The sequence below is a fragment of the Lethenteron reissneri genome, chromosome 18, assembly GCF_015708825.2.
Source record: "Lethenteron reissneri isolate LAM-NWPU_2019-01 chromosome 18, ASM1570882v1, whole genome shotgun sequence".
In the NCBI taxonomy this organism is placed as follows: domain Eukaryota; kingdom Metazoa; phylum Chordata; class Hyperoartia; order Petromyzontiformes; family Petromyzontidae; genus Lethenteron; species Lethenteron reissneri.
The window spans coordinates 11,386,475-11,406,968 of NC_083796.1; the positions used below are offsets into that span (position 1 = coordinate 11,386,475).

Below are 20,494 nucleotides of genomic sequence, written 5' to 3' on the forward strand. Positions count from 1 at the left end.
TGAAACCTCTCTGTCAAAACGTTGCTCAGTGGGGGGGGGTTGCTCTCCTCTGCTGCTCTCGCAGGCTAAAACTCCCTTCCGACCGACATCTGTGCTGTGGACTCCCTCGCCCTGTTCAAGTGCACAATCAATAGTTTCCTTTTTTTCCCTCTGGTTATGGCTTTTTCTGTCTATAATATAAATCTGCCCATCTTTTCTCTGCTGTGTCTTGAGATGCCGTCGCATTCAGACGTTACATATAGATACAAATTGTATTATAATTGTATTGTGGTTTGCATGCAGCACAAAGTTCCCGGTGCGATTTTCGTCCCCTGCAGGGGACAATGGGAGCCAGTGGGTTCAGCACCGCACCAGGGAAGGTTTCGACTATTACTTCAACCTCCAGGAGCTTCACGGCACGTGGGAGCAGCCCAAGGGATTTGTGCAGAACAACACGCAGCTGAACCGTGAAGACATCCAGGTGCCGTAGCCTCTGCCGTCCTTATGACTTTGTTGAACCTGGAGGCCAGGAAATCGTGTTGGCAAGTGTTCTTGAGCCTCGATGCTGCTGACATCCTTTATTCGCTAGCTAATCAATCAGTTATGGCTGGAATATATTGACAACAAATAAAAGTAGGCAAACAAATTGCCCAATGCATAATAACACTTCGTTCAATACCATTGTAAACATGTCTCAGGACGTTTTCAGGAGATCTTTGGCTTATGTGGTCATACGTTATTGTGAACTATTACCATCTTGTCCACATTCACCACCGACCACCTCACCGCTTTGCAAATTCTTGCCAGAAGCTACAGATAAGTGACGGTAACATCTTGTTGCTGCTGTCTGTGGATAAAATTCACTCAACTCCACTTAAATGTTTTTTTCCAAAGGCTAATTCAACGTGACACCAGGCTGACATTCTGTCATTGCTTCCCCTCGGTAATGCCTTAACGGCCCCGGCTGGTGCGCATTTGTCCGCATCCCACCCTCCCTCCCCCCCACCCCAGAACTCGGTGAGCCAAGTGACGGCAGCGTACAACCGCGAGCAGATGTGGCTGGCTCACGAGCCAACCATCGTGAAGCTGCAGGCGCAATGCCGCGGGTTCCTTGCGCGCCGCAGTTTCCAAGCCAAGCGGGACTTCTTCCAAGAGCAGGTCCCGGCCATCACCAAGATACAGGTACGGCACGGCGCGCTGACTTCCATACACACGCTCGTGCGCCACTCCGCAGCCTGTTGCCAGATTTACCATGATTCGGCTTTGCGCACGAACTACCGTTGCAGATTAACTGCACGACTGTCGTAAAACGTGGTGGAAATTACCTTCCACTATTGCAATCGTCACATACTTGCTGAATCAATTTCTTCATCATAATAAGTCATGATCTATCCACTGCTAAATGATGGTTTCCCAAAGCGGTCACCATCTCTTATAGCCTTGTGATGCAACAATGTGCTAACACCTGAAAATGAGCTGCTGTCATTGTTAGATCTTCATGGTAGATGTATCCTCGGTTGTGTTTTGTTATTTTGTTAACACTTGCAGAGTGTATTAAGATAACAACAGCCTTTTAATGCAGAGTTAGGAAAGAGGACAGATTGATGGTACTTACGGTTCTGAGAGCGTTGTGTAATTTAGAGTTATTAAAACGCAGTTTCTTGAATAGGTTTTAATTCTATCAGGTCAACAAACATTCACTCAAAAATTAGCAATGCATTTCTTAGTGTAATTTAGCTTCAATGCACTCTAAAATAATGTTTCTTAAAATGCAACTTTGTTGTGGTTATGGTTCATTCACAAGTTGATTCCAAAATAAATTAATTTTTTGTCAATGTGGTACTTGTAGAATGTATAGTGGCAGTCGGATGTCCTTGTTCCTGTGAGGTCGATGCGCAATGACCGGTCTCCAGTTGATGCTCAATAACCACACGTCTCATTGTGACTGAATAATCTTGACCGACGGGACATATTTCATTGGGTGTCTACTGGTTGGTGCGTGTCAAGGGCAGCTCGAGAAACTAAGCTACTTTAATCGACGAGTTTCGTATTCTAACACGATTGGATGGTTTTGTGAAGTGTAAATATTCTTAAAGTGTTTGACCATTACTTGCTCATATCTGAAATAATTTATCAGGCTCTTTTTTATTATTGCAAAACCAGTGCACATTATATTACCTTTTCGCGAATTTGTAGAGTATGAATTTTATCACGATTATCCTCGTTTACTGAGGAAAGCCTCACTGAAATAGTGTGCATTTTAAAAGGGCGTGTGTGTATTTACACGACACACGGTTAGTGCGCTGCGCTACGAACCTGGTAACCTAAGTTAGATTTTTGCTCACGGTCACCAACACCAGTGACGAATATCTGAACCAGTCATGGGCCTCTCCTAGCTTGACTCAGCAGCAAATGAGTACCTTGTGTGGTGTGTAAACATCACCACTGGGGAGACAAAGGTGGTCGGGCTTGGTGCTGGTCACCCACCCCCTCGTGTGCCACATTTCAGCCATCATAGGTGCTACTCGCTAACAGCACTTGCCCAACAGTCTCTTAAGGCTATAGGGAGGATTTTGTCTTCATTGTATTGACACTACAGAGTGGTATTGACAAAGGGGCTTTGTTTAAACTTGTTGTACTGGCCCTTGGATGTCTTGCAGGCTACCTGGAGGGGGTTCAAGCAGAAAAAAGCTTATCAAAACCGACTGAAAGAATTGCACAGTGATGTCCCGTCTGTTGTCAAGGTAACCTGTTTATTTGTTTTCCAGCATTTCCTTCATTCCCAAAATAATGCATCTTCGTAGTGAGGTTCAATCGCATATGGGGGGACTACGAGGAGGGTCATTTATGGTCTCGGTTTAAGCTGGACGGCCTCAGGCCCGTGTCACAAGCAGGGCCAGGTCGCATGAAGCGACTAAAGTGAATGTATCCATTCGCTGCCTCTCTAAATGGATGTAAATGATTCGGGGACATGTTTTGAATTGAGGAGTTTAGTGCAACCCGGACGAAGTAACTTTGATGAATGAAATAAAAAGCGGGGAAATTAGACAAAGTTGGGACAAAAGAGCCAAGGAAGCTGCAGTGGCCAGCTACGCTCGATGCTGCTACCGCATATTACGCTGAAGATAAGTTGTAAATCGCGCAGAAATGTATTACACATTGCGTGAATCGTAGTATTTTGATTCATTGACATTTTATCTCATGATGATCGCAGGTTTATGTCTTGTAAATTTCTATATTTTCCGAAAGGTCGTCTGATTTAAAGTAAATGTGTCATTGAGCATAAGGTTGTAATACCTAAACCACAGCGGCAGTTGTAATTTTCTGCAATAGAATGAGAATTATAACTCAGAATGCAAAGACGCAAGCTGCTCGGGAATTCCAACAGATTACCGAAGAGCGTAGGTCATAAGTGGTGATCGTTGTGGTATTTTTACTGCAGCTGCAGTCGTTGGTACGCATGTGGAGGGATCGCAAGAAGTACCAGGAGAGAAAGAAGTACTACCGGGACAATGTAAGTTATTTTTTGTTCTTCACGACAACTGTAGATGCATCATTTCCCATACGCATTTATATTAGAACTGTCAACAAATACACTGAAACTTCTCTGGACTTTGGAACAATAACTTTTTTGCTGTCCTGTTAACTCTTTTTGGGCGGTATTCAAGACTGTTGAGAAAAAATATTTTTTGTCGTAAATTAAAAGTGGCGGCCAATACTGAAATATTATCGCTTGTTTTGGACAGACATTGCATACATTTTTTTTTAAAAGGAAGACTTTCTCGCTGTATATAAAGACTGGCCAAGGTGTCCATCCGCTGTAGTCTTTGTTCAGCAATCATGATCCAGCATAGTTCCATACTGAAACTTGTCTTTCTTTTAAAAGCCATTTCTGTCTGTTGTATATGTTGGTTATCAAAATTTGTTATGTTGTATGCGTGCGTGGGTGAAATTATTATGTTGTATATGTGGGTTATGAATATTCAGTGAAAATAATAATAATTAAATGAAATTTGGCCAAATGTAATTATCCGGAAATATGTTAATTTATGTAATTATGCACATTTTAATTATGCCAATTCGAGAGGTAATCGTATTAATTATGCGAGTGGGTGTAATTATGATAATGCAAGTCGTTATGATAACCAGACCCCGCCTCGGTGATGAGGGTGGGTTATCGATCGGAATAAGGCAATTAATCGTATGCAGTTATGCAGGTGTGGTGTAAGTATGCAAGATTGACTTAGATTAACTCGGCATCGTTGTCTAGGTTCGTCTCATTCTCGCTTTAACATTCCCAGAGTGTGTATTCGTGGTTATATTTTAGGTCCCCGGTTCACCCCGTTATCGCTTTAACATTTACTGAGTATGTATTAGTGTGTTTATTAAGGTCACCAAGTTCAGATCTCAACGCAGAAGCAGATCTTATGCATAGATTTCAGGAAAGAATCACACAACCACTTCTGTATTGATCAATTTATTACTAATTCAACCTTAACTATGATATAGTATGCGAACTCTCAATCCCGGAACGTCAACACGGCATCAATACAGTATCATCAACGATTGTCTGATTTCACTTTGACAACGGCACATGGATCCCGCATAACGCGATGGTTGTTAGTGAGAGAGAGAGTCGTTAAAATATGCAAATACTATGCTAAGAAAACCTTAACGTTAATGAATGATTATACTCAATATTGTTCACGCAGTACCGCACTCCTTATTGATCATATGCAACCCTTATCACGTTGTTAGCACCTTGGGTCACGGGACAGTTGAATATTCTGTAGAGGATGCGAGTACGTGCGGCGATTATGACTGAAAGATACTTGAAAGATTATACGGCGATAAACAAAACACAATCAAAAACAGTTATTATTCTTAAAGGCATCAATCTCAACAGATACATCGGCAGGTTATCTGACAACAGAACGGCTCGGAGTAAGGGCCTGCGACGGTGCTCCTTTTCCGAAGATCGTTATCTTATACCAAGTTTACTAATTGGGGACCAGATCACCTGATAAGGATCCGGTGGGCCACCACTCCCCACGTGAGCGTGGCTCGGCGGAAGGAGGTGCCAAGAGTCAGTTCGTATTGATGGATCTGTTGGGAATTTATGCGATTAAGAGTACAGCCCACTAGATATTAAAGATAAAAATTACGAATACTTTTATAAACGACGGATGGCCATCACTCGGTCTCGTTGTGATGCCTTCCCAGCCACGGATGGCTTATGGGTTCGAGTGTGTTTGAGTGGTAAGAGTTGTCTTGAATAGTCAGTGTTCGGAGTCGATTCTTTATGTCAAACAGACGCCTGGTGGTCGTGTGGTGAGGGGGCGGTGCGCGTCATACGTATCAGTCGCTCCCCTGTCACCGTGGGGAACTGGTTCGGATGCCCGTTGATACGCTGTCGCAGTTCGGAACCCGGTCGGTAGGTGGCGCCCACAACTCGTTCGCAGCGTGCAGTGTCGGGTCGTCGTGTGCACGGAGCCTCGTCGCCAAACCGCGACCCTCACCACTCCGGCGGCAGCAGAGACCTCCGACTCGGCAGAGGTTGACCCACGCAGGCCGAGTTGAGCTGTCAAGCGGGTCTTGCCCGCCTGCAGAGGAGATGGGGAGCCGCTTGAGTCGAGCCCCGAGAGCCGGCTTTGGCAAGCCGATCGAACTCGGCTGAGTCCCAGACGAGCTGAAGATGAGTCGAGCCGACCCGCTCCTGAGTCGACCCTCCCGGTCGCACTCCCCACGTGAGCCGACCCGCTGGTCGCACTCCCCCGTGAGCCGACCCGCTGGTCGCACTCCCCCCGTGAGCCGACCCGCTGGTCGCACTGCTGAGTCGACCCGCAGGTCGCACTCGCTCCTGAGTCGACCCGCTGGTCGCACTAATTTCCAATGCTCAGGATCCTTTCTTTTATGCCGAAAAATCCCCCTGGATCCCGCCCACAAGGCGGGGCTTCTTTCGATTTTTGCTGTGTCAGGATCTGTCCGTAGGCAGGTGTGTCCATGTGTGTGTCCGTACGTCCGTATGTCCTTGTGTGCATCACTCACGGTATATTCCGTTGTCACCCTCCCTCCATAAAACCCACGAGCAAACAATCAGATGTTACAAATTGCCTCGAAGTCGTCTCTCTGTCTGCGTGCAATATTATCTCTTGTCTGGCCTTCTTCATGAACCCAAAACACAGACGTTACAAATCGTCTCATAGGCGTCTTTGTTCGTGTTGCACAACCTGGAGGGAGGGGCAACACTCTCTCCGACCCGGCGCACAAAGAAATGGTTAAAAAGTTTTAAGTTAACATTTGTCCCTTACTATTTCACAGTTATGATTCTGTATGTAACCTAAGGTCTGTCGTTTCCCATCGTGGTGCTTGACTCAAGTGGAGGTGTTTCCCCGAGCGTATACACACTCCTATCCCGCGCTGCGGGGATACAAAGACGGCCGGGATCTCCCTTTCTCTCCGACCCTGGGTTTAACATCGTTTTTTTTTATTATGTATTTATATTCGACCTGGTGGTGATTCATCCCGTTATCCTGGCTTTTCCATAAGTTTTACTTTTGTCTTTTCATGCATATGCTTAGTACTATTAATTTATTTCCGATATCTTAGGTTAAGGGGTAAGTTTCTTGATCCTAGGAATTCGTATTCCTTGGTGTCTGCATGGTTATATAAGCGGAATATAGTTTACGGTGAATAGCGTTAACATTGATGTTATGTACGATATTATGTATTGTGATGTCTTTAACTTAACTTGTTTGTCAGGGCTTTACTGACACGAAGTTGCATTCCATAGCCCCGCAGTCTTTGCCCCACCCTATCTCTGCTCGCCGTGGTAGTTGCTGTCCTAGCTGACGCCGTTAACTCAAGGCCTCATTAATTTCCGTCACTCCTTGTGTGTGAGGGCGGTTGAACCTTGGAGTCAGTTCTGGTTTTTGTCTGCCTGCTTCTTCTTGTGTCCCCTGACCTCGGGAGTTATTATTTCTACTTTTTATGGCCTGTCGAAGCCCGACTCGCTGTTGCTGGGCTGGTCGTTCCCGGCTTTTTGCTTACGTTTGCAGTTCGCCGTGCTCTTAATTTCCTTCCCTCTTCAACCTTATCGACTATTCGCTCCTGTCTGGGTGTGATTCAATTTTAACTTAGGAAGGTTCTGATTGTCATATGCTTCGGGTCGAGTTGTATAGAAAGTATTAAAGTATGGAAATAACATTTCATATTGACTTAATGATGGTGATGGTTCAGTAGGCGTAACTTGTGGCCTGGTTTAATTGGAGTGGGTGTAAATATCAATAACTTTAGCCTACCCTGTTGTTAAATTCCGACTTTAACGTTACTTTAATAGCAATACAGAATAATTGAGCTTTTTGTCTTAACTAGGCGAACGCGAACTTCTGGTGACCCCCGCAGCCTTGTTGTTCAGCTGGGTCTGCCTCCTTGAGAGATATACACCACTCTTATTCTTGTCTCACTGTGGCCACCCAACCTTCTGCTCTGGGAGTGTTATTCTTAATTTCAGGTCAAAGGCCCCCTCACGTTCAGACGTGCAGGGTTGTTTAAATCAGCTCCCTCCCCTGTGCACACAGCCTTGAGCTGACCCACTTATTTTCGTTCCCTCAGCTGCAGGAGGACAAGGCGTACTTCTACCTCCCCCCCTGTGTGCACGTGTTCTAACTAGCTCGGAATCCCTAAACACACAATCAGTGATGATTCCTGGCTTTCTGTGGTTGTGATTTAGACAAAGGCCCTCTGCTTTCTTCCATTGCCTTTGAGTCGACACTGCCCTATTATTTGCCCATGTGCTGAGGTCATAGAATTCGTTTTGACTTCGGTAATATTAACATTCAGTATTGGATTAGCAAATGGCAATGGTTCATTGATGTAGCTCGCAGCCTGGTCTCCAATTTGAGCGAGCGCGAGGATCGATACTTTAGCCTACTCTGTTGTTGAATTTCGAATTTTGACGTTACTTTAAAACCATGCAGGATGGTTGGGCTTTTTGCCTTAACTATGTCTGGCTGACACTCCCACTGTCTCTGCCGCCTGCACGGGTGACATGTGCCCGTTCATCAGGCCTTATCTTTCCTTGAAGCAAGGTTGCAAATTCTGCCATCCTAGCCCTCCTCCAGTTCATTACTTAACAACACCTGGTGTTTTGCAGTTTGCTGCGCTTTTGGTGTGTTTCATTCATTAAAAAACAAGTAAAAAGATAATATATAAAAATATCATCAAATATTATTAATCTCAATTTTGGAAGAAGGGTTAGTATACAACATGTCGACACGGTGAAATGTGTAAATGTGCAATGGTCGCAACTGCGTTTATACCGTGAGCATTAATCAATGCACACTTCTCTCTTTTTCGCCTGAAGATGGAGTCCATTGTCAAGATCCAAGCCTTTTTGAGGGCAAACAAGGCCAGAGAGGATTACAGAACACTGAGTAAGTGACTAACCAGCAAGGCTGTGTTTAATGATACATGCACATGGGGTTGTAGTTTACAGCATTTGCTTGTCGAGGGTACAGGGCTTTGTGGGTGTCAAATGTTTACACGCGTCAGTGATGTGTGAATTTGCAACATGTTGCTATGGGTATGGAAAGTTGTGTGTGTGTGCACATGCATATACAGCTTTATCTGTGGTGAGTAGTTATGGATAGTGGTTAACAAACATTACCACACCATGAGAGTGATGCAGGGAAGCCTTCATCCAACTGTGGATTCACAAGGGGGCTGCAAATGTTGATAGTTTTTTTCACATGTAAAACTTAGTGGTCAGCACTTTGTGCTATGATCTACATTGCCAGTGGTTTTTTCCCTGCCATAAACATCAGTGGCATTGGCATCTGAATCTGGTCTTCAGGAAGTTTGTTCTTGCTGTGTGTGAAAATCAGCACCCGGGAACTGAAGGTGGTGGCTTTGCATGATGTTGGTTATACGACACCCTAGTGTGCCATGTTGGCCTTAATTGGAATCGTCTCCCGTACAATCTGGGTTGGTCCCATCCTCAGCTTTCACAGACCTGATTGGCCCTCAGGGTTCTTTTTTTTCCCTATTATTATTTTACCAGGTAAGGCCCACTGAGCTATATAGCTCTTTTTCAGAAGTGACCTGGCCTCAGATGATAGCGCAACGAAGTGGCATATCATGTAGCAATTTAGAGCAGCCAAATACTCTAAACCAGGCCTGAACCATGGACCATGGCGTGACATCACCACTATATAATAATTTCTGCGTGCAACAACATCTCACAAAGGAACCTCTCCATCCCCCGATGCTCTGTGTGTTGCGCAGTCAGCGCGGAGGACGCACCGGTCAACGTGGTGCGCAAGTTCGTGCACCTCCTGGAGCAGAACGACCTGGACTTTCACGAGGAGCTGGAGGTGATGCGTTGCCGCGAGGAGGTGATGACCAACATCCGCTCGAACCAGCAGCTGGAGCAGGACCTCAACACGATGGACATCAAGATTGGGCTGCTCGTCAAGAACCGAATTACTCTCGAGGTGATTTCTCCCCCACTCATTAAATCGGGTCCCTTTTTTTTTAGTGAGCCATCGGGGCGGTGAGCCGATGGCATGGCTATAAATAGATGTGTGAGCTGTTTGTAATGCAGTCCTAGCCATTCTCGCTTGTTGAATCTTCAGCTCTTGGTAGCATTGATCTCAGATTTCCTGGGTATGTTGTGCAGTGTGCAAACCACAGCACCACCTCTCCCCACATATATACAAAGATTCCCGTTATAGCCTTAACAGACTGTAGGGGCAAGTGCTGTTAGCGAGCACCTATAAAGGCTGGCACGACACACGAGGGGGTGGGTGGCCAACACCACGCCCGGCCGCCTTTGTCTCTCCAGTGGCGATGTTTACACACCGCACCAGGTACTCATTTGAGGCTGAGTCGACCTATGGCAGGCCCAGGACCTGTTCAGATAATCGTCACTGGGTGTTGGCCGTGAGCTGGAATCGAACTCAGGTCGCCAGGTTCGTAGCGCAGCTTGCTAACTTCTACATTGCCATATATACACACACATACAGAGACACATGGTAATTTGTTTGTTATCTTAGGGAAGATTATATGGGTTGCAGATTAACAGTGTTTGCAGAGAAGTAAGATCAACAATCTTTCAGTGTGCAGCTGATTCTATTATTAGCTGCTACATACTTTATGAGTCTGACTCGGCACCCACGTGAACATAAAACAAGTGAAGACATTTTTTTACAATTCTTGAAAAACGGATAGTACACACAGATCTCCCGTGTAGTCATAAAATATAGCAGCAGTGCAGTGATTCTTGCATTGACAGCGACGTCTTTAATATTTTATTGGAAATCTCTTTCATGTCTGTCTTCTTACGAATCTCAGGCAGTTAGGAAGAAGAATACACATATATACGGAAATTAATTAATATCAGGAGAAATTGCCAATCAAAATGCTTCTGATGGTGCTCCCTTGGTTGGGTCCTGAGTCATTGGTGGAAATTCCACATTCCCATGGCAAAGACTACGTTATATGTGTGAGACAAGTGAGACTGAGGTGTGTGTGGCTCTCTCCTTCTGCAGGACGTGGTGTCGCACAGCACCAAACTGAAGAAAAAGAACAAGGAGCAGGTGGCGGGCATGATGGTGGCAGACAAGCAGAAGGGCCTCAAGTCGCTCAGCAAAGAGAAGCGGCAGAAGCTGGAGGCCTACCAGCACCTCTTCTACCTCCTGCAGGTGTGTGCACCCATCCAACTCTGACGCAGCTCTCAAGTAGTGACTAATCCCATATCTGCATTTCCCATAAATATGCTAATTCCTCTTGATATGCAAATTTCCTTGTCAAGGCACCCCTTCCCCCCTCCAACCCAGCTTAAATATACGCTGCCAAGCCTGGTGGTGCCAATTCAGACGCTGTCTTTCCGATAGTCCTGTTCTTCACCCGAGGACAGCTGCTTGCGTTGTTGTGGCCGAAACGTCGTGAGAATTATTTTATTATGTTTTATTTTTATTATTTTATTACTTCCCTTCTACGTGACTTTACCGAAAGAACCAAGAAGTTCTCACAAGCAATGTGTGTGTGTGGGCTCACGGCCAACAACGGTGACAAATATCTGAACCAGTCCTGCACCTCCCCTAGGTCGACTCGGCCTCAAATGAGTACCTAGTGTGGTATGTAAACATCGTCACTTGAAAGACAAAGGCAGCCGGGCGGGGTGCTGGCCACCCACGCCCTCGTGTGCCGTGTGCCGGCCTTCGTAGGTGCTCGCTATAACAGCGCTTGTCCCAACAGTCTGTTTAGGCTATACAGGAGATCTTTGTCTTTTGTGTGTAATTGTGACGGTGGCCTACATAGTGTGTGCATTTGATTAACTAATATTCCTGTGCACGTGCAATTGATTGAATGCGCTCCATAGCTTGCAGAAAAGTTTCCTTTCCCCCTCGCCTCTAAATCAGTTTTCTCATGTTGCACACTTAAATGAAATGTTATTTACTACAGAATATTTCAATTGTATGCGAGTTGTTGATCTTAGTGCATATAAAATATTCGAATGTTTCTATCATTAAATGTCAATGTGTGCTTGTATCCCATGGTGTGTGCATGTTTTGTTCTCTGCAGTATTAGTACATTAAAAACTAAATCTAACCTACACAATTGAAATGAGAATAAATGCAACCACATCGTGATGATGAGAAGGTGGCTTCGGCCAGAATGCCGAGACAATTCTGGGTTTGCTTATGGCCAGCTGCCTGTGATTAAACCAAGCGTGGCGAGTTGATGATCTTAGCCTGGTTAACAATGACTCTACAAAAACACTCCTATACAGTATTACATTATGTTTTGTGCTTGATGGTTAAATTCCAGCTCTTGGGTGACAATCTGATTGCAAAGCATATGGAAAAGTGCACCCCCTCCTGTGTAAATGATAACTAGGCCACTGGAACATTTTTTTTCGGAGAATTTCTGTATACAAATTTTTCCTACAGACTCTTGATTGACACAGAGGGGCATATTGCTTTCAGAGATTTCTGAATAGATTATTCATCTCATGATGTGATGCTGAGATAGTATGATTGAAATGAATTGGGGAAAGTCTTTAAAAAATATATCACAACTCTCTTCAATAGCCGCCGGTCTGTTTTTGAATAGCCACAATTAAAATCTCATCGTTTCCCGTGGCAGACAAACCCGACGTACCTGGCCAAGCTCATCTTCCAGATGCCTCAGAACCGATCGACCAAGTTCATGGACGCGGTGATCTTTTCCCTGTACAATTACGGCTCCAATCTGCGCGAGGAGTACCTTCTCCTGAAGCTCTTCAAGACGGCCCTGGAGGAGGAGATCAAGTCAGTGCTCGTCATACGCTAGCATCGGCCTCAAATGGGTCCAAGTCTGACTGTATGAGATCATGTGTAGCGGTCTTATGGACGCGTTTACATGCGTAGAGTCGTGCTTCGTGATGCGCTGTGGGATTGTAGACTCAGACGGGTTGAATATTCAGGGCTGCTTGAATATTCACGCCAACATCCGCACACTCTTTGTTCCGTCGCGGGTACTCACTACTCCCCGTCTCTTAGCCCTCTATCCCGACTCCCTCGACCTTCGTCCAGGCTACCTCGTACTCCCCCACCCGTAGCCTCCTTTGTCTCTCCAGCCCAGGAGCCTTTCTACCTGCTACCTGGCTCCTCTTTCTCTCTTACTCTCCTTTGTCTCTGACCCCTCCCCTTCCATCCAGGTTCCCCTTTTGTCCGCTTAGCCCAGGCTCCTCCCTTTTACCTGGCTCCCCTCCTCCTACCTGGCTCCCTCACTAGCAGACGTCTCACTCTCTCTACTTGCCCTCCTCTCTCTCGCCCTTCTGGCACTCCCCTTTCTGCTTGGACCCCTTCCTGTGGTTGCCCCTCCTTGGGTCCCCGCAGTAGTCCTCTACACAGGTATTGTTGTTCATCCACCGCTGGCTGAGGGACTACCCACACCATGCGTGTCGTGGAGGAATATTGTACGAGGTATTGAACAATACGACAATTGATTATACTACTCTGCTACCTACCACGTAGCTCTACAGCCCTATGACAAGCTCTATGTATTGTGGACGCCCATCCCAGCACTCTTCAGGCTCAGCACCTGCTTAGCTCCCGCGAACTGATGGTATCGGGCGCATTCCCGGTGATTTGGTTAAAGGCGGTCTTGTGTAAACCTTATTAAACAGACTGTTCGGTCTCATTTTAGTCATAAACCGCCTACACAGTGTGCAAGTGAGAGGTAATGCTGTGGCATCTGTTCCTTGGCGTCCAAACTGCGTTTAAGCACATGATGAGAAAAAAACACATTAACTTGAAGTCGTAAAGGTCAACTGAGTAGAATTGCTCATTAATTCTGGTGAACCCTCTGCCTTTCCCACAATCTACAAAACTCTCTTTGCATATTCTTGGTTCTTTCGGTAAAGTCACGTAAATAACCCACGGCGCTTCGATCGCCTGATGCAGACCGCTTGTGTTGCGATCGAAACGTCGTGGGTTATCTACGTGACTTTACCGAAAGAACCAAGAATATTAATTCCTGTAGTCACGAAAATTTTAAGTCCCCTTTGCATAGTCCACATTTGTATGTATGTTGAAGTTCTTTCGCACTGTTTGAATTGTATATCTCACTTATGTTATACTTTTTATGATCTTTTTCATGATTTCTTAGGAGTGTTTCAGAGTAAGTATTGTTTATTATTCGCCTGCTGTGCTTGTTTGGCGTGTGACGTTGGGAAATGCTTTGTAAAACCACATGCATAACAGAACATTAAAAACAGTGGTGCTGTTTAATCTGAGCGAATCATTATATTCTTGCACCGTACATATTTTTCAAAACCAAATGTTAGAGCCCAGCGTCTAAAATGAGGCGTTACGCATCCCCCCCCCCCCCCCGCAGGTCCAAGGTGGACCAGATGCAGGACATTGTGACGGGAAACCCGACCGTCATCAAGATGGTGGTGAGCTTCAACCGTGGCACGCGAGGGCAGAATGCCCTACGGCAGCTGCTGGGACCTCTGGTGAAGGAGGTCATCGAGGACAAGGCCCTGAACATCAACACGAACCCTGTGGAGGTCTACAAGGCCTGGGTCAACCAGATGGAGAGTCAAACGGGAGAGGCCAGGTACGTGACATGCGTTACGCAACCCTAAAAAAGCAAACATCTTGCCCTTGTTGGAGAGGTGTGCCGGTCTCGTGTTCTCCGAGCGGTCCAGCAGGAGTTTGTTCTCTTTCAATGAGAGAAAAGACGTTAAAATCTCCAGTCAGGTAGAGCCACTCTGGCGACTTAACTGCATTCCCATATGGAAACGGAAGGCAATCACATGACTTGAGTGTTAAAATTGGAATGTTTACCACTGACTAGCTGTTGCCAACAGAAATGAGCACGACACAATGATTTTTTGAGCATGGAGAAACTCAGATTTTGTGAATAATTTTTACACCGATTGGCAATACCCATCTTGAATTGGTATTACAATATAAGATGTATACATCAAATTGGTAAATGCAAAAGGCTGGTCAGTTGCCGTTTGTGGACCAGTATTTGAGATTTCCTGCCATAATGCGAGTTGTATATATTGATTGCCTGCTACAATGCCTAATGCGGGGAAGGCAATGCAGACACATTCCAGCATGTTCCTTAAGGCCAAGTTGCTGCCTGCCTTTCAGCTTTAACATGAAACATGTTTTGTGATTGGCCAAGTTACAAACTCTACATCCCTTGTAGTTCATTGTATACTCATATAATGTAGTTGCCAGCATCTCGGAGGACAGCTTACAAAGGCTAGTATTAGATACACATCAGGATGTAAAAATTACTTTCATTACATGCATCACTGGTGTGTTCACATTTTTTGTTCCAATAATGTATTATGTAGAGTGATTTCTTTTTAAATAAAACTGAACCACCACTTGCTTAAAACAGCTTTTCTATTAACTTGATGGTTTTTTTGTGCATCAACCTTCGACTCAGGTTTAATCACAGTCTGTGGGTGCTAGATTAAAACCTAGAGTCACAGTCGTGTCAGCTCAGCACTGGTCTCTGAGCCGCCCAGCCGGCCACCTCCCCTTGATCCTACATCACAATGAGCTTCATTGATGACCTCCTCATGAGCTCCTTTGATTCAAATACTTGAGGAGTTATTCGTCCCAACATTAGACATCAAGCACGTGCATGCAATCAAACAACATGTGTATAAATTTCGATTTAAAGCTTTCGTGACTGCAGGGATTCATATTCATGGTTCTTTCGGTAAAGTCACGTAGAAGGGAAATAATGAAATAATATAATATGAAACAATAAAAATTATCACGACGTTTCGACCGCAACACAAGCAATCATCATCAGGTGTGAAATCCACAGCAAAAAAAATTGAAAAAAATGCTGTGGATTTTACACCTGATGATGATCGCTTGTGTTGCGGTCGAAACGTCGTGAGAATTTTTATTGTTTTATATTTATATTATTTTACTGTTTCCCTTCTACGTGACTTTACCGAAAGAACCAAGAATAACATGTGTATAGCTTTAGAGCAGGGGTTGCCAACCAAATTAACAAGACGAGCCTTTTTTTTGGTTAAGAATATAAATATATTTTAAGAGCCGCGATGCATGTTATTACGAGACGGTGGTCCTTCATAAGTAACGTCACGAAGCAGCCCTTTTAAGGAGCCGCATGCGACTCCGGAGACGCAGGTTTGCCGACCCCTGACCTCGAGGAACGTGACGTGCACGGCTGTAATCGCGCCGCGTTGTCGTTTCTCAGCAACCTGCCGTACGACGTGGCTCCCGAGCAAGCGCTGGCGCACGACGATGTCAAGAAGAGGATGGAGACGTCGATCCGCAACCTCCGCATGGCCACCGACAAATTCCTCGTTTCCATTTTCAACTCCCTCGACAACATCCCGTACGTGTGCCTGGTCACGCTGTGTGCGCGCATGAAGAGTCGGGCAGAAAGGGCGTGCGACGAAGAAACGAGCCGGTGTTAAATTGCCGAGCGATACGAAATGTTATCTTTGATAGACTTGCCGTAATGGTAAAGTCTCGATGGTTAAAACACTTCGTTTTGTGTGGGTATATGGGCGCCTGCGATAGCAAGTGGCAATTTTGGCAATTACTACCACAATGCTTGATTGAGCACGGTGACATTTTGAAGTAATTTTCTGGTTTTGTTAATTACCATTTAAACATGTTCTATATTACCTGCCTTCGAGTTCCATATCCAAAATGTTTGTCTTCTCCCTTTACTCATAATATGGGACAAACAATTTGTGCGTAACATAATAATCCTTCATCTTGTGGGATGCATGTCTTTCCATGCGGTAATTGTGACATAGTGACAACTATTGCCTTTCGTGGTGACGTGCAGAGTCGCATTGAATCTACACACCTTAAATTGTGTTCATTGCCATAATGAAATGCGGGCCATTAATATGAAACTAATCCTGGATCACAAAGCATCCAGAGGCATTAATTTAATCTCAGAATTTAGTGCATGAGTGCATTTACGTGTACATTACTTAATGGTTAGAATCCCCATGTGTTTTATGAGATGATGAATATTTGCACAAGGGTTGTATTATCCTTTATATCAAAGCTCCAAGTGAACAGGATGTCAATTGAGGGATGCATCTTATTATATTACCCGTACTGTGAATTACATTGACAAAGAAAACGCTTAACTGTAATTCCATTATTAAATAGTTTTGATAGTTTTTATGAACATTTAAAAATTACTTAACACCCAAGTATTTCTATATCAATATGTGATGTCATCTGGTATGCGCCTAATTATGGAGATGAGATATATTATCCAGCGATGCAGCTCTATAAACCAAACCATAGCACGCAGGCCTCACCACACTTCCCGACACCGCAGTCTTATCCCGTGGCGTTGACCAGCATGTGTCTGTGCACGTAGCTATGGCATGCGGTACATTGCCAAGGTGCTGAAGAACTCTCTGCGTGAGAAGTTCCCCGATGCCACAGACGATGAACTCCTCAAGGTAGAAAGGGTCGACGCCCCACCCCCACCGAGTGCTCGGCAATCTCCTCTTCCTCCTCTTCCTTCGCTCCCTGCGAAGCCTCAAGAAGCCTATCCTATCGTCTTATGCTTCCTCTTCGCCTGCTTGACCACAAGCTTTGGCCCTTCTATTCTTCGTAGCCGGCTTCTTCACCTCCTGGAAGTGTTTCCTTTATCAAGTTACAGTAGTTTAATACAGCATTTGCTGTATACAAATGTACCCGATCCTGCTGACAAGCTACTCTCATGGCCATGAGCAAGACCTGTCCACCAAGTTTCAAAAGGCCCATGTCGATGCATGTCCAATATTTTTGCATTTGGAAGAAAACTTGAGAACTAGGAGAAAACTCAAACATACGAGAGGATAACATATCCTGCCATAAATCTGCTTTTGATGGAGTGCTCCCTGCAAGTACTTATTTTCTCTGCAAGTCATGGCTTACCATTTTGGTGTCATCCACAACCCCGGCTGGATCACAGATGTGCATTATATCCCTTGCCAATTGAATTAACAGTATCCAGACATGACAACCCAATATCCTGCAATGCAAGTTGATAGTACATTTTGAACGACAGCTCAAACGTGTGAGAATTGTTCCTCAAACATTAAAGCGTGAATGTAATTAATTATTTAATTAATGTGTCTATGGAAAATCTCATTGGGTCTCAGGAATATTTTTCAGGATGGTCTTGTTATTGGCATCTTTGACCCATTCCATTACAAATCATTTTGCCTGGAGACTAAACCCGAAGTACCTGGAGAAAACCATTGCATACAAATGGATGGTCAAAGTTCCATGCAGATGGGTTCACAAACCACCACAACTGTCCTGCCACCTTCTTGCAACCTCACCGCCCGTGGGTTTGGGATCTTTACAAGTCTCTATGGTACTCTATCTCTTGGTTCCAAAGCACCGGATTGCACAAGTGCACCGCCGTGCTTGGCTTGGTGATTGAGTGAGGCTATGAACCTCGTTGATTGAAAACAATTCGCCTCGTGTGTTATTCTACGCCATTCAGCCGATTCGGAAGAGCATCACCGAAGACGCACCTTGGCTGTGTTTTTCATCACCGAAACTTCTCAACTGTGTGTGAACGCTTCATGCCTCAAAGGCCTAAGGGGGGGGGGGGCGATGCCCTTCCTCCCTACTGCTCTGCTGCCCCTTTCTGAATCCTGCTGTACAAATCTCTAGTGCAGTAGTTGAAGTGCTTTCCTTTATAGCAGCTTTGAATCTAAACATGCTAACCCCTAATAATCTGTCACTGCTGTTCTGAACTGCTATACTGTACTGTAAACAAAATTGGTTAGATATGAACGGTGTGCTTAGTTTTTCAAAATGTATTGGAAGATATATAGTATAATGATTATTAATATTTTTTGCATTTTGTTACATTTATGTGTTTCATCTTCATACTCCAAACACGCTGTCTCTTGCAGATATTTGGGGAAGATATTTATATACGAAATGTCAACTTTTTTTACTTGTATAGTTAAAAGCACGCGTACACGAATCTCTTAATTATGAATTTGCAAAGTTGTTCTTGATTTATAGCCATATGATGACCTTCCAGTCAAGTCTAATCGAGTCCACTGTGATATTTCCACATCATCATAACATCTTTTAGTAGCTGTCGTATCCACGTCCCGCACACGCTGAATAAATCCCAGGCATTTTTATTTTTCGGCAATCTGCTGCGCGCGTACGCTTGGCTCCGTGACCTCTGTGGTGCGGCACGTGACCCCGCGCTGCTCGTTGGGTGCTTTCCGCAGATCGTCGGCAACCTGCTCTACTACCGCTACATGAACCCGGCCATCGTCGCCCCCGACGGCTTCGACATCATCGACATGTCGGCGGGCGGGCAGCTGCACAGTGATCAGCGCCGCAACCTGGGCTCCGTGGCCAAGGTGCTGCAGTTCGCTGCCTCCAACAAGATTTTCGAGGGCGACAGCGCGCACCTGGCCTCCATGAATGCCTACTTGTCCGAGGCCAGCCAAAAGTTCAGGTGGGTGGCTTGGGGTGGGTGCGGGCAGATTGGCGGCTTTTAATAACAGCTGGACATCTTCTTCTTGGTTCTTTCGGTTAAGTCGCGGAAAATGGAAATAATAAAATAATAAAAATAAAACATAATAAAATCATTCTCACGACGTTTCGGCCATAACGCAAGCAGCCGTCCTCAGGTGAAGAACAGGTCTATTTTATTATTTCCATTCTACGTGACTTTACCGAAAGAACCAAGAAGATGAATCCCTGCAGTCACGAAAGCTTTAAATCGAAATTTAAGTTGGACATTTGCGAAAAAGAGCGTCATAGCTCAATGGATCCCTACAGTGTAAATAAATATGCTGATTCTGAAATGTTCTGAATACTCACGAGTGAAGAGCTGTGCTCCTACAAGAGGTTGATAGTACGGTATAACAATCTAATATTCTGTAATAATATACAGCATATTAAATTACTTAGAAATTAAAACAACATGAACAAGAGTTTTTAACCTAAATGTTGTGTATACATGTGTGTGTAGTGGGGAGCGGTAGTGTAGCGGTTAGCGCGCTGCGCTACGAACCTGGCGGCCCGGGTTCGATTCCCGCTCACGGCCATCACCAGTGACGATTATCTGAACCGGTCCTGGCCCTCCCCTTAGGTCGACTCAGTCCTCAAATGAGTACCTGGTGCGATGTGTAAACATCGCCACTGGGAAGACAGGCGGTCGGGCTTTGTGCTGACCATCCACACTTCCGTGCCGTGCCGGCCTTCATAGGTGTTCGCTAACAGCACTTGCCTCAAAAGTCTGCTAAGGCTATACGGGGGATATAACTATATATATACAGAGACCGTATATATTTATTGTAAATGCAGCATGAGTGTAGAAGAGGTACACAGGAGGTGGCGCACACACGAGAAACCCATCTCTCTGCTGCTGCTACAGGAAGTTTTTCCAGGCGGCGTGCGAGGTTCCCGAGCCCGAGGACAAGTTCAGCATCGACGAGTACTCGGACCTGGTGACCGTGTCCAAGCCCGTGATCTACACCACCGTGGGCGAGCTCATCAACACGCACTCGGTGAGGCCGCCCTCCCCCCCCGCCGACCGCCAGCCTCCTGGCCATTGTCGCCTCTCTTACGACGACGAGGAGTCTTCAAGTCAATATTGTTTAGAATTATTCCGTGGCACATTTCGGGTGCGTAGATCCGCCATCCAAGGTGCCGTTTCGCCGAACGCAAATAATAATGTAGTGGAGCTGGGCGGTCCACTTCATTACTTAAATGATCACCCTAAAATTAGTTGGAGGAAAAAAAAAGTCTCGCCCCTCTGTTCCCACGTGTGCTGCCGGACGGAAGGTGATGACACTCACGCCATACAGTCGCGATCAGCACCGTCGTTACAGCTGCATCCCGTGCGTTTTGTGCAGTTGCCGCACATCGGCAGCCCTTTTGTCATTCCAGTGCCGGATGGGGCTTTCTCCCCAAGCCGTGCAGGTTGGTCATGGGCCGTATCTCATCAGATTTCA

At 45.4% G+C, this 20,494-nt stretch overlaps 1 protein-coding gene across 2 annotated transcripts in view; it reads left to right on the plus strand.

Annotated features, from left to right (window-relative positions):
* The window catches only part of IQGAP1 (IQ motif containing GTPase activating protein 1), a 78,371-nt gene that overhangs the window by 50,781 nt on the left and 7,096 nt on the right, over positions 1-20,494 (plus strand). For both annotated transcript variants that reach the window (XM_061553801.1, XM_061553802.1), the window contains exons 18-30: positions 318-460; positions 991-1,161; positions 2,640-2,723; positions 3,422-3,493; positions 8,345-8,414; positions 9,265-9,473; positions 10,530-10,682; positions 12,130-12,293; positions 13,864-14,088; positions 15,730-15,870; positions 16,885-16,969; positions 18,758-18,990; positions 19,915-20,047. In XM_061553801.1, coding sequence (XP_061409785.1) covers positions 318-460; positions 991-1,161; positions 2,640-2,723; positions 3,422-3,493; positions 8,345-8,414; positions 9,265-9,473; positions 10,530-10,682; positions 12,130-12,293; positions 13,864-14,088; positions 15,730-15,870; positions 16,885-16,969; positions 18,758-18,990; positions 19,915-20,047 — 1,883 coding nt within the window. The remainder of the gene's footprint in view (positions 1-317; positions 461-990; positions 1,162-2,639; positions 2,724-3,421; positions 3,494-8,344; positions 8,415-9,264; positions 9,474-10,529; positions 10,683-12,129; positions 12,294-13,863; positions 14,089-15,729; positions 15,871-16,884; positions 16,970-18,757; positions 18,991-19,914; positions 20,048-20,494) is intronic.